This window comes from Balaenoptera borealis (assembly GCF_965194805.1).
Source record: "Balaenoptera borealis genome assembly, chromosome: 3".
NCBI lineage: Eukaryota > Metazoa > Chordata > Mammalia > Artiodactyla > Balaenopteridae > Balaenoptera > Balaenoptera borealis.
The window spans coordinates 12,595,509-12,608,925 of NC_138866.1; the positions used below are offsets into that span (position 1 = coordinate 12,595,509).

Below are 13,417 nucleotides of genomic sequence, written 5' to 3' on the forward strand. Positions count from 1 at the left end.
GAAACCTAAATACACATCAGGTATTTCCAATGAAAATTCAGCATCCAAATAGAAATTTACACTAAAGGTAAAATACACATCACATTTTGAACTTAGTATGAAAAAAAGGTAATTCAAAATATTTTTCATTTTATATTGAAGATACTGCATTAGACTGTCGACTGAAGTAAAGAGGCAAAATGTAAAAGTTGTGAGTTAAGTTCTGTTCTGGGACCTTACTGAGGGCTACAGCCCAGGAGGCAGCCTCTCGGATAGCTCTGAGGGACGGCCCCATAGAGGTCCGGGAGGAGCCAGTAATATATACGAACTTTTTTGCCGGGAAAGACATTTGTAGTCAAGCATGAAAAGGTTACTGCTCATCACAAAGAACAGACATCTCAATGATTTTAGTGCTTTTCTACGTTTGGGAAGATGTTAGAATCTCGGGGTCACTGAAATTTTTCCTTAGCTATGTTTCTTATTTTTCCAGGGGCCAGTGTATCCAAAGCACAGAATGCTTCCTGTTTTTCTCCTTCCTGAATTCCCCTCAGGGTGCACTGTCCGTGAGCCACTGCAGTGGCTAATGGCTGGAATCTTGTAGAAGTGGAACGGCAGGCAACATTTTTTTTTAACACAACAAAATACATTATAAAAACAAATTTCAGCAGTTTCTTCAAACATTTTAAAGAAGCGGCTACCATAAATGTAAAATTACATGCGCGCCCCACATTTTATTGCCAGTGGCCAGCAATGACCTAGACGGCGTGGCAAAGAGTAAAAGCCCCCCAAATGGTGGCTATCATTTGTGTGACAGGAATGGGAACGATATTCCTTTGTGAAGATTAACAGTGCTTAACAGTGAACGTTGAGAATTACTCATCCTGATTATACAGTACCCCGTTTGTTTTCGTAAGCCCCTCAAGTTCTTTTTGCAACATGAAGAGCTAGAAAATAACAATTCTGGAGGAACAGAGGTAGCAGCTATTGTAAGGAGAGGTTTCAGACTCGTCACTTCAGGCTTGGTCCTACGCCCAGAAATATAAAACTGTGCCAAGTTTCTAGACTCCCATCTCAGTACGTGCCCTATGGCAGCTCCCAGGACCTACGGCTGACCTCGCTGCGCAAACCTGCGCTCTTTCCCGAAAACTTCTCAATTTCTTCCCAAAGGAGAAAGGCCCGAGTCTGCGAGGCTCCGGCGCCACCGACCTCCGCGCTCCGGGTGCCCAGTCCAGCCCCAAAGACGGCTCGAACAGCACAGTCGCGGAGGCGGGCGCGCCGCGGAAAAACCCCAGGCCGAAGCCGCCCGACGCCTGCAGGGAGCGGCGGCTGAACTGCGAGCCACCCGAGTACGCGGCGGGCGGACCCAGAGCCGGAGACGCCAAGCGCCCGGCGGGCAGAGAACAGCTCAGGGCTCAGCAGCCGGAGGCGGGCTCCACGCCCCTTTCGAATCCCGAGGGGGGGCTGATGACGAACACAGGGAGCGACGGACGTACACACGCCCCGCGCTCGCACGACAGTACGTGCAGGGAGCGCGAGGGAGCCTCGGTCCGTCACCGGCGCGACCAGCGTTCCGCCTCCTCCACTCTCTGCGCTCCCGCCACCTCGGCAACCCGACGCCCGCCTACCGCCTCCGTCCGAGGCCTCCGCCGCTGCGAGGCTGGCGGCTTCCCTCCTGTCTCTTTAAATGGTGGGGCCAACGGGCCGCTCCTGCAGCTGCTGCCGGGGTGGCCCCGCGCGCCGCTATTGAGGGGCGAACCAAGATGGCGGCGGCTTTGGCTCTGTGAGGAAGACGGAAGAGGCGGCGGCAGCGGCGGAGGGAAAAGGACTCCCGGTAGCCAAGAGCGCTCGTGCGCCAGGGGGCTCTCGGAGTCTCCCGCGTAGTGGTGGCAGCTGCAGCAGGACCAGGCGCCGGTCGGCTTGGGACATTTGAAGCTGGGGAGCGGAGCGCAGTCCCCGGCTGCGGTGGCAGGGCCAGGTGTAAGGAAGGAAAACATGGCGGCGGCGGCGGCCTGAGGAGGCGGCGGCGGCGGCGCGGGAAGCAGATTCACGGAGATCATGGCGGAGGCGGGAGCAGGGCAGTGAACGGCGCCGCGAGTTCCTAGCGCGTTGGGGCGGGAGGCTGCGAAGCGCTGCGCGGCCCCCTCGGGGCGGCCGGGCTTGCCGGGCTTGGACAATAGCGCCGAGGAGCCGGAGGCGAGGAAAGGCGGGGGCCAGAGCTCGGGCCCGGCGGCGGGCCATGCGGGCGGCAGCGCGGCCCCGGGGCGGCCAGCGGCGGCAGTGAGGCCGGGGAGCCCTCCGCTCGTGGGCGTCCTCTCGCCTCGGCTCCCGCCTTCCCCGGACCCCTTTCCCGGGCGACTCCGGCGGGGCCTTTGCCCCGGCCCCCGGGCGGCACGATGACCGACACCCGGCGGCGGGTGAAGGTTTACACGCTCAACGAGGACCGGCAGTGGGACGACAGGGGCACCGGGCATGTGTCGTCCGGCTACGTGGAGCGGCTGAAGGGCATGTCCCTGCTTGTCAGGGCCGAGAGCGACGGTGAGTGAACCCCTCGCGGCGGGACCCTCGCCTCGCCCGCGCCCCTGGGCCACCTGCCCGGTCCTGTGGGGCTAGCGGCCCTGAGAAGACGGAGGGGACGGAGGCGACGGCCGCCGCCTCGGGGGAGACGGGCCCCCGGCACCCCTGTCCTCCCGGAGCTGCCCGGAGAGCGCTCCAAGTGTTTCTTTCTCTGAGCGCCCCGTCGCACTTGTGCGGGCCCGGGCGGAGCCAGGCGCGTCTGAGCGGTGCCGCCGGGACGTGTGCAGAGGTCGGGGGCCTGGGAGCGGGAGCCCGGACCGTGCCGTTCCTTTGCACTAGAGTGACCTTGAGAAAGCTACTGATCTAACTGATCTCCTGCCTTAGTTCACGCGTCTGTGAAGCAGGCGTGAAACTTTTCTCGGAGCTGAGAAAGTTCTTAGCTGTTTCACTTTTTGGAGCATAAACATTTTGTTGTGCTTTTCTTCTTCTTTTTCTTCTTCTTTTTTTTTAAAACGTATCATTGCTGCATCTTTCCGATCCTGTTGCAGGTTCGCAACCCTGGTTCTGGATCTGGCAACTCTGCACTCGGCAGAGGAAGTGCTTCTTTGCCGTGGGAAGAGAGATTTGTGTTCCCGCAGCGTTAGTTGTCTTTTTCATTAGAAATGCAGAACTTTGTGTGTAGTTTCACTGGGTAAACGGCCTGCAAGTTTGGAATCATTTTATCCGAGCATTTTATCCGATTGCTTAAATGTATATTCATAATTTGGTTCAGCTAACAGGTGGGGAGAAGTTGACAGAAACCTTTAAAACCTTTCGAATCTGCCCTAGTGATGCATATGCTTCACATATTTTGAAACAGCCCTTCAGGATTCAAAGACCAAGTTGCTTGAAGATAATAAGTGTTTCACATTTTTAAAGACTTAACTCAGTTTAGGGATTGCCACTTCCTCCGGTGGCGTACCATGAATTTCCCTTAAAGAAAATGTTCACATCAGGTAAAACTTTTTTCAAAATAGTTCCTTCTGAATTTGAAAATCTGCCTTGTAACGATAGCCTATAATTTTATGGTAGCTAACTGTCTGAGTTTATTACGGTTGTAGGTCTGTATCTAAATTATTACAAACTCATTTCAAGGGCCTTTAATTGGACTTCCTACCCAGAATTCCAATTCCACGGAAAACAAATAAGACTCACCATTCTGTAATTGAAGACTGTAGGGACATTGCTTTTCAATTTGAATTGAAAGAAAAATGGTAACTTGGAGTATATTGCCCACAGATTACTTTATAAGCCTCCCCAAGATAACTTAAAACTGGAGAAAAATTATTTTTCCTTGGAGGCATTTAAAGGGTTTTGAACACATTGGGTAAATTTTTCTGAGGCCTATATTATTTGTCTCTTAAAATACAAGTTTGAATGTGAAGTGTTAGTATACTTTTCTGTATGACTATCATATAGTAACCAACTACTCGAACTTCTACGTTTTTGCTTGTTTGGAAAACTTTTTACATAGTGAGTTGGAAAGTATAGGCTTTATAGGTTCAGTTAATCATGTGTAGGTTTGAGATGAACTCTTTGAAACCTCATAATAATTTGAAATAAGACATACCTTCACATCATGTGTTTAGTTGGACTCATTATACAAAGTCCTTTGTTTAAAGTATTTTTAAGCATTAAGTCTTAATGTCATATTGTCATTGGGAATCATACTCTTCTAACACAGTAATATAGGAATCTCGGTTTTTTCCATTTTTATCTAATAGGGAAAGAGCTGAAATAAACTGTGCCATTGTTAAATTTATAAATTGTTAGGAAAACTAAATCCAAAGAGTAGGCTTAGAAAATTCCAGGATACTTGTGAAATACTTTGTAAATAATCTTTAATTTGATGATTTATGGGGGTTTTTTTTCCTAACAGGAAAACTCCAAATAGGAATAATAGTCAAAATTTATTGAGTATCTACTGTGTGCCAGAGATTCTTCACCTGTATCCTCTGGTGTCCTCTTGGTGTAGGTACTGTTATTAGCCGTATTTATAGATCAGGAAACTGAGGCTCAAAGAAGCTAAATAACTTAAGATCACATAGCTAGGTTAAAAAGCAAGGAAGAGGGCTTCCCTGGTGGCGCAGTGGTTGAGAGTCTGCCTGCTAATGCAGGGGACACGGGTTCGAGCCCTGGTCTGGGAAGATGCCACATGCCGCGGAGCAGCTGGGCCCGTGAGCCACAGTTACTGAGCCTGCGCGTCTGGAGCCTGTGCTCCACAACAAGAGAGGCCACGATGGTGAGAGGCCCGCGCACCGCGATAAAGAGTGGCCCCCGCTTGCCACAACTAGAGAAAGGCCCTGCTTGCCACAACTAGAGAAAGCCCTCGCACAGAAACGAAGACCCAACACAGCCTAAATAAATTAATTAATTAATTAATTAATTAAAAAAAAAAAAGCAAGGAAGATCAGTGTTCAAACTGAGGTGGGGGAGAGGTGTCAGGGACTGAGTAAGACTTCTAGTCTATGACTTGAAACTAGTATTATCAGTTATTTAATTACCATCATTAAGTGTTTACAGTGTGTTTTAAACCCCCATATTATTGTCTACTTGCATTTGCTGCGTTATACTTAGATTCAAGGTTTATTTCAAAGAAAATGAAAACAATTTTTAGCCTAAAGATGTTTAAAATTATAGTTTATCTCCAAGCCACATGTAGGAGTTTTGTATTGGCTGCTAGCTCAGATTATCCATTATTGTGCGCTTCCCTCATTTTCCATTACAGGATAATTGAGAATTTTCCTTTTATTGCGATGAGCAAAATGGAAAGTTGTTTCTGGTATTCCATAAAATGAGTCATTTATCTTGTTAGAGGAGCGTATACACTTATCTGAAAATCAGGAAGGAAATTTCTGAATGGAAGTACTTGTGTCTTCCCTGTTACAGAGCACATCTGTCTGGGTACGTATGCCCTTCCCCTCTGGAGCTGAGTGCTTGGCAAATCTGTAGCTCTCCTAGCCTTGGAGGAGAGATGTCCCACTTAAGTTACTGAGCCCATTTTCTGGATTGCATCCTTATTCAGTAGGTTCCTACTGGCAGATATGTTGTAGGAACATATCCTTTTTTAAAAACGAAGGTAGATTACCTCATTACCTCATAGCCATGTACCTACAAAGTTCCATCTTCCAATAAAGATTACTTAGTATTGTTTTTTTTCTTCTCCTAGTTTATGCTGTACCTGCTAGCTTGCTGAAGTGAGGGTAATGATGTCATCCTTTACTTACTCTCTCACTTTATGTTCAAATCATTCTACTTTTTTCCTCCATTATTATTTTTACCACCTCCACCTGCCAATTTTAGAATTGATAAAGAAATTGGAATTTCTCCACACACTGAAGGATGTCTTTGAACATAAAATCATGTTTATACTCTTTATTCTGGATTACTTTGCCAATCATCAAGAATATTGTTCTTATATTTGGTTTTCACCTTAAGTTTTATAAAGTATTTTTTACGTTTCATAATGGTTTTAATTCTGACTTGTCTAGTCAAAGTTAAAAAGATTTCATTTTCACTGTTATTTGAGGCATGAAGAAATGAGACATGGGGAAGTGTTTTGTTCAAGGTAGTGCTGCTAGCTAATGGTAAAAACTGGAATCCTGTGCTTCTTCCTCTTGATAGAACTTGGTTGTAGGTAGATCTGCCTTTACTTCTATTATAAATAGAAAAGGAGGTCAACAGTTTGGGTAGGAGAGTCTGTTTTGTTTTGTTTTGGCTGCAGTGGTGAGAAATGAACAGAGATGGCATGAGCACTTTTTATGTTATTCTTATAAATCAGTAAGTAGTATATAATCTTGCATATAGTAAGCACTCCAAATTTAGCTACCAAGAAGAACCCAGTGTCAGTACTGGGAGAAATATTTCACTTTGAAAAGCTGATTTAAATGCCCTTTTTTTTCTCTTGTGTAGACCTACTTTGTGGAAAATTAATAGGCTTAGGATAACCAAACCCTTATTTATCATCTGTTGCATGTGATAACTTTTGAAAGTTTGAGGGCCATTGGCTACATTGGGTATAACTGATGGGGTTGGAGTGTAGTGAAGGCTTGACACGGGGGTGGGACCTTTTAACATAATTCTACCAAGTTTTTTCTTTCCCAGGCCTTCATTTTAGGTTTTAAATGCCATGTGTAATCTGTGGTCCACAAAATTGGGAGGGTGGGACCTGGAACACAGACCTGCTATAGGTTTGAAACATACACTAGTCTCCTATCTAGATGAGATTTTGGACTTCCATTAATTCATTTTGATGGTGTTCTCTTCCTACTAAGGAAGCATAGTACCTAAGCTCTTGCCCTTAGCTTTGACCGTTGATAATGTCAATATACTGGAAAAGCCAGTATATTGCCAGTAAGGTTGAACTGCTTACTTAAGAGCAGCAGACCTGGAAGCTCTTCATTCTGAAATCCTTAAGTATTTATCCAAATCTGAACCAAGAATCTAAGCTTCTTAACCCCAAACCATATACTCCCATATTACCCGAATCTGATTGATTGGTTGGTATTGAAAATAAAACCATAAAATTATAGAAACTATAATATATCATTTCTCCAGTGAAGGGAATTGATATCTTCTGAACAAGTGAATTTTCCAGCTAAATTAAACTGTGTAACAAGATTAAAAAATCTCAACAATTTTCATGGAATATTTCCTAAATGCTATATATTAGAAGGTTTTTCTTAGGCAGTCTAATGAGCCTGTGTTGGTTAGCCTTTTATTTGTAATGTGTTTCTGGATCATTGTTCTACTATTCAAGATTATAGTGATGCCAGGGAAATATTCTGATCATGCTGTTAAAAAAAAAGTATTGAGTGCTGGTTATGTGTTAGGTTCTGGGGTAGGCACTTTAATATAAAATTTCAGTTAATATTCAAAAGCAACCCTAAGAGGTATTATTTTTTTCTAACCATAAGTCTTGGTGCATTGATTCTTTGATTGGACAGTTCTGGGGTCTTTTTTTTCCTGTACCCAGCCAGAAATCTAGATTTTTTTTTTTTAATGTAAAATCTTTCCATTGTAAAAGATTTGCATGAATTTAGTGTATGAGTATGTTTGGTAGAACTAGGAATCAAACAAGCTGTCTGCTGGCTGGATCTATACTACAGGCACTAGTTTTTAAGTTCTCTGATTTCAGCTCTTCAGATGAGACTTCATTCTGCATTCTTCATAACTACCCTCCCCCTATCCCTGGAGGTGTTTGTTTTGTTTTAATAGGGGTGTATTGGGGGTTTGCAGCAGGATACTAGAAAAGTTCAAGAGGAACCAAGATGTGAAGTAGGGAGGGAACGTTTTTAATGACCTAATTGTTTATAGTCATAATTGTACTGTTTGTTTTACTGTCACTTTTTCTTGCTATCAGTCTATGACAGCTTTACCTGTAGTTGTCTTGGTGATGTTATGAGTGGCATTTCCCCTTCTTTACCATCGTCCCCCCATTTCCTTAGTGTACAGATCTCCTTTTTATCAGTATATTTGGGGCCTCTAATTGTGTCAGGATATACAGATCTATCTCATCTAAAACTAGCATAGTATTCCCCTGTATATATTGAATTCACACAGTACAGTGTTGGTGGCATAGAGTAACATTTCTCAAATTTTTTCCCTCAGGATACCTTTATAGTACTAAAATTGAGGATCCCTAATAGCTTTTGTTTATGTTTAAACAAGAAATATCTATCAGTATTTACCACATTATAAATTAAAATAAGACTTTAAAAATCTTTTCTAAAACAAGAATTCAGTGACAAGAATGCCACTGTTTTACATTTTTACAAATCTCTTTATAATGTCTGGCTCAGTTTTTTTTAAAGTATTCTTTTCTGCTTCTGCATTCAATCTGTTGCACTATCAGTGTAGACACTGTGAGAAAAATAAGAATGAAAATGGCAAGTAATCTCTTAGTAATATTATGAAATAGTTTTGATTTTTCTAGGCCTCTTGAGATCCCCACACTCTCCAGCTGGCTCATACATTGTTTCTAGTTTTTTTTTGCCTTTACAAACACTGCTAATGACATCTGTATTCATATACTTGGCACCTGTATGAGGGTGTAGGATAGTTTCCTAGGATTGTTGGACCAAAGAGTCGTATGTGTTTAGAAGCTTTGTAGATAAAGGTAAATGACCCTCCAAAAAGGTTGTGTTGATGTTCAGTTTTGGTAATAGTAAATGAGAATTAAGGACCCTCTTTATTTTTTGAAGAAGTATATGTGCAAATATGGCCTTGCACGGCTGTCAGAATCTTTGGGATGGACTCTGACAAGCATTTGCTGTGCAGGAGTATTCTTCAGTTCACCTGAGCGTGCCTGGTTTTGCTAGTGGTCTGAATGATAGATTCTGCAGTGACAAACTTAATTACATGTATTGATGCATTCCCCTTAGCTACATCAACCTCTCGATTTTTGTGTTTCCATATCCTTCCATATCCTTCCCAGTCATTCAGGTGGGAAGTGGGAAGGCCTTTCTCAAGTCTTGATATTGGGGTTGGCTATGTAGGCTTGTCTTTCTCTTGTCTGTGTGAGTGTCTTTCTCAGATGTGTGAGGAGACAGTGTCATGGTGGGGGAGTGGTGGTGAGAATGAATTCCTCTTGGAGGATAAAGACATCTATTTCATTGGATAGGATGAATGTGTTTCTCAAATTAATTGGGGTGGGGGGCTGTTTTACGTATGTTTCAGTTACTAAGATATACTGGATCTACCCATTATCAAAAGCATGTATGGAATCTAAGAAAAAAAAAGTCATGAAGAACCTAGGGGCAAGACGGGAATAAAGACACAGACCTACTAGAGAATGGACTTGAGGATATGGGGAGGGGGAATGGTAAGCTGTGACGAAGTGAGAGAGTGGCATGGACATATATACACTACCAAAAGTAAAATAGATAGCTAGTGGGAAGCAGCCGCATAGCACAGGGATATCAGCTCGGTGCTTTGTGACCACCTAGAGGGGTGGGATAGGGAGGGAGACGCAAGAGGGAAGAGATATGGGAACATACGTATATGTATAACTGATTCACTTTGTTATAAAGCAGAAACTAACACACCATTGTAAAGCAGTTATACTCCAATAAAGATGTTAAAAAAAAAAAAAAAGCATGTGTTCCCCTTAATGAGAACTTTAACTCCCTTGATGTCATTTAAGGTCTCCTATTAAGGAACATTTTCCTCATTTCTCCCCTTGTTATCTCTGCTACCATGATAAATGCCTCACACCTACAGTTGAACTCTACATCCCCTTCCATACCCACTTATTATTACTGGGATGGAACTACTGTTCCCAGTACTGTAGCTGTAGCAATCGATAACAGACTTGTTGGGGGGAAGGATTGTGTAAATGCATGTTAACATTCAGCTGGATCTTTTTCTTTCAATTGATTGGATAAGTGCTTATAACTTTATTCAGTAGAAACTAGGAGATGGGAATGGGGAACCTAATAGATGGACTAGGAATAAAACTAGAAATGTGTCTTTTCATTATTATCTTACTTAGCCCCCCCAGTTAAAAGGCTGTTTCCCATATTCCAGCCTCTACAGCCTACTGACATCTTAGGGAACCTGGTATTTGGGGACCAGAGCTGGACTTCCTGAAGTTATGTCTTAGACTAAAGCCATTGGATATGGCTGAAATGGTTTCAGGAGAGATGCTTCCCCCTGACATCTTGAATGGCCCAAGAAAAAGAAAAACTTACTAACATCAGAAGCTTCTATTATGTGCTTATTCTTGTTTTAGCCAGCACTTTGGGAGAGAACACTTCAAACTTTGAATTTGTGATTGATTTTTCCTTTCTAGTCATCCTAACACTGTAACACTACTGAGAGAGTTTTGAAACAAATGCAAAAAAAAAAAGGCAAAAAAACTTGTACTCAAAAAATTATAGTTGGTGTTGGTGTTTTGTTTTAGCAGTTGCCAAGTCAGGTGTGTGGGGTTTTTTTTGTTTTTTTTTTAAATTATTTTATTTTGGCTGTGTTGGGTCTTCATTGCAGTGTGTGTGCTTCTCATTGCCGTGGCGTCTCTTGTTGCAGAGCACGGGCTCTAGAGCGCAGGCTCAGTAGTTGTGGCGCACGGGCTTAGTTGCTCTGCGGCATGTGGGATCTTCCCGGGCCAGGGATTGAACCTGTGTCACCTGCGTTGGCAGGCAGATTCTTAACCGCTGCGCCACCAGGGAAGTCCCAGGTGTGTGTTTCTTGAAATCACAACTTGAAGTGATAGCTCCAGCCCCTATGCCATGTGTCATTTTACCCCTTCTCTTAAACTTAAAAAAAAAAAAAAAATTTTTTTTTGAAGTATAATACATCAAAAAGGTACACAAATCATAAGTATTCAGCTTGATGAATTTTTCACAAAATAACCAGCACAAAGATGAAGAAACAACATAACCAACACTCTGGAAGCCTGCTTCATGTCTCTTTTCAGTCACTATCTCTCCCCTTCCCCTCAACAACCTAACTTCTAACACCATAGATTAATTTTTGCCACTTTTTGAACTTCATGTAAATGGACTTAGGGTATATACTTTTGTCTGAGGCTTCTTTCATTTATGTTTATAAGATTCATACACATTTTTGCATTTACATATATTTGGTTCATGCATTAACATTGCTGTATGATATTCCATTGTATGATTATTTACACTTTAGCTTTTTTTAACAGAATTCACATGCCATCTCATTCAAAGTGTATAGTTCAGTATTGTCTAGTATATTTACAGGGTTATGCAACTGTCACCACAATGAGAGACCATTTTGTCCTCTAAAAGAAATCGTGTACCCATTAGTAATCACTATCCATTTGTTCCCCCTTCCTCGCAGTCCTAAACAGCCACTAATCTACAAATCCTCTAAATTTGCAAGTTCTGGACAATTCATATAAATGCAGTCCTAAAATATGTGGTCCTTTGTAACTGGCTTCTTTAACTTATGTTTTCAAGGTTCATCTGTTACAGCATGGATCAGAACTTCATATCTTTGTATAGCTGAATAGTATTTCATTTTATTTACCCATTCATCAGTTTTTGGACATTTGGATTGTTTCCACTTTTTTGCTATTATGAATAATGCTGCTGTGAATGTATGTGTACACAAATTTGTGTGGGCAAATGTTTTTGTTTCTCTTGTGTGTACCTAGGAGTGGAATTGCCGGTAACTCTTACTTTTTGAGGGAACTGCCAGATTTTTCCAAAGTGGATGCCTTTTTATATACCTACAAGAAAAATGTATGAGGGTTCCAATTTCTCCACATGGTTGCCAGCTCTTGTCATTGTCTGTCTGATTATAGGCTTCCTAGCTGGTGTAAAATGGTTATCTTTTTGTGGTTTTGATTCGCATTTCCCTAATGACTAAAGACGTTGAGCTTCTTTTCATGTTTATTGTCCATTTGTATATCTTCTGTGGAGAAATATCTATTCGGATCCATTGCCCATTTTTAAATTGAGTTATCTTTTTACTATTGAGTTGTAAGAGTTCTGGATGCAAGTCCCTTATCAGATATATGATTTCCAAATAATTTTGCCCATTCTGTGGGTTCTTTTCACATTCTTAACGGTATTGTTTGTAGCATAGAAGTTTTTAATTCTGATTATGTCCAGTTAGCATCATTTATCAATGATGTCCGATTTTTTTCCTTTGTGCTTTTGTGTAGTTTGACTTTTAAGGTGGCATTACTTACTCAGTTTGGTTCTATGACATTGGATCTCTTGCATCTTCTGAAATATGTTATAAACTAATCCATTTGTTTCACTCTATTATTTATGTAGTTTTCTGCAGATGGATTGTTTTTGAGAACATGATATATTTCAAAGTAGGGTTTTTGGAATGTATTTTCTCATAGAAACCCCGTGTTTTGAATATGATTATATGCCATGACTCATCTTTTAAAAGTTTGATCCATAATGTACCTGACATACTTTGTGATTTCATTGGGAAATAATAGGGTGCAGTTTTTGTTCTAGTAATTAAACAACAAACAGTGAAAGAATATTTACAGAGATAGTTGGAAATTTTAATACTTTTAAGGGACTCTAGACATTGAATTCGTTTGCTTGCTGCTTTTTCTTGTTATAAATATATCACTAGACAGCTCATAGTAATTACCAAAATAAAAATTTGATGATTGTGCATAAAGAAAATTAAGGGTCACTGGAAAATTTATTTTGATTATTCTGGCAAAAGTTGGAAAAATGGGAAGAAGAGTAATCACGCTTCCTCCAGAATGTGAGCATATTTGTCTGAACCTCAGTGAGCCAAAAATAGTAAAAAGAAAAGAGCCTAAAGAAATGGGGTGTTGGAAGTACAGGTGGGAAAAATAGGGAGACTGTTTAGATACCTTAAGTACAGAAAGGATAAGAGACAGATTTTGGGTTAAGCAGTTCACCTGTGCTATACACTGGAAAGATTCAAGTAAAGTGGGAAGCTTTCTTGTGCACAAGGTGTTTGCAAATTAAGTCACTGCAACTTGGCAAATGCTGGTATTTTACTATATATATTCAATATCCCTGAGCACCATTACCAGCACATGGTAGTGAATGGTCAGTAAATTACTAACACGGGGCAGTATCATAAAATTAGTAAACAAATTTTATCATTAAGGCAAAACTAGTCAAATTTGGAAATGTTAAGAGTGCCCTTTTCTCAAGTGTCTAGCCACTATTTGGAATGGATAAAGCAACTGTTAAATGTAATATGAGAAGAGTTGAAAGCTTTGGATGAGAGACAGCTGCAGAGAAAATGTTTTTTCTCAAGTATTTTGGGTCAGAACTTGGCTTTAAACTGGAATTGGTTGAGGAAGGGAGAGGTATACATTTAGTCTTAAAATTTGCTCTTGGGCTTCCCTGGTGGCGCAGTGGTTGAGAATCTGCCTGCTAATGCAGGGGACACGGGTTCGAGC

At 42.0% G+C, this 13,417-nt stretch overlaps 1 protein-coding gene across 7 annotated transcripts in view; it reads left to right on the forward strand.

The window, feature by feature from the left end:
* Positions 1-697: 697 nt before the first annotated feature.
* PPP4R3A (protein phosphatase 4 regulatory subunit 3A) overlaps positions 698-13,417 on the forward strand; it is a 41,617-nt gene continuing 28,897 nt past the window's right edge. For 2 of the 7 annotated variants that reach the window (XM_082384512.1, XM_082384511.1), the window contains exon 1: positions 698-2,514. In XM_082384512.1, the coding sequence (XP_082240638.1) occupies positions 2,373-2,514 (142 nt within the window). In that variant the 5' untranslated portion in view covers positions 698-2,372. The remainder of the gene's footprint in view (positions 2,515-13,417) is intronic. The other 5 variants (XM_082384510.1, XM_082384513.1, XM_082384514.1 and 2 more) reach the window with 4 other exon arrangements.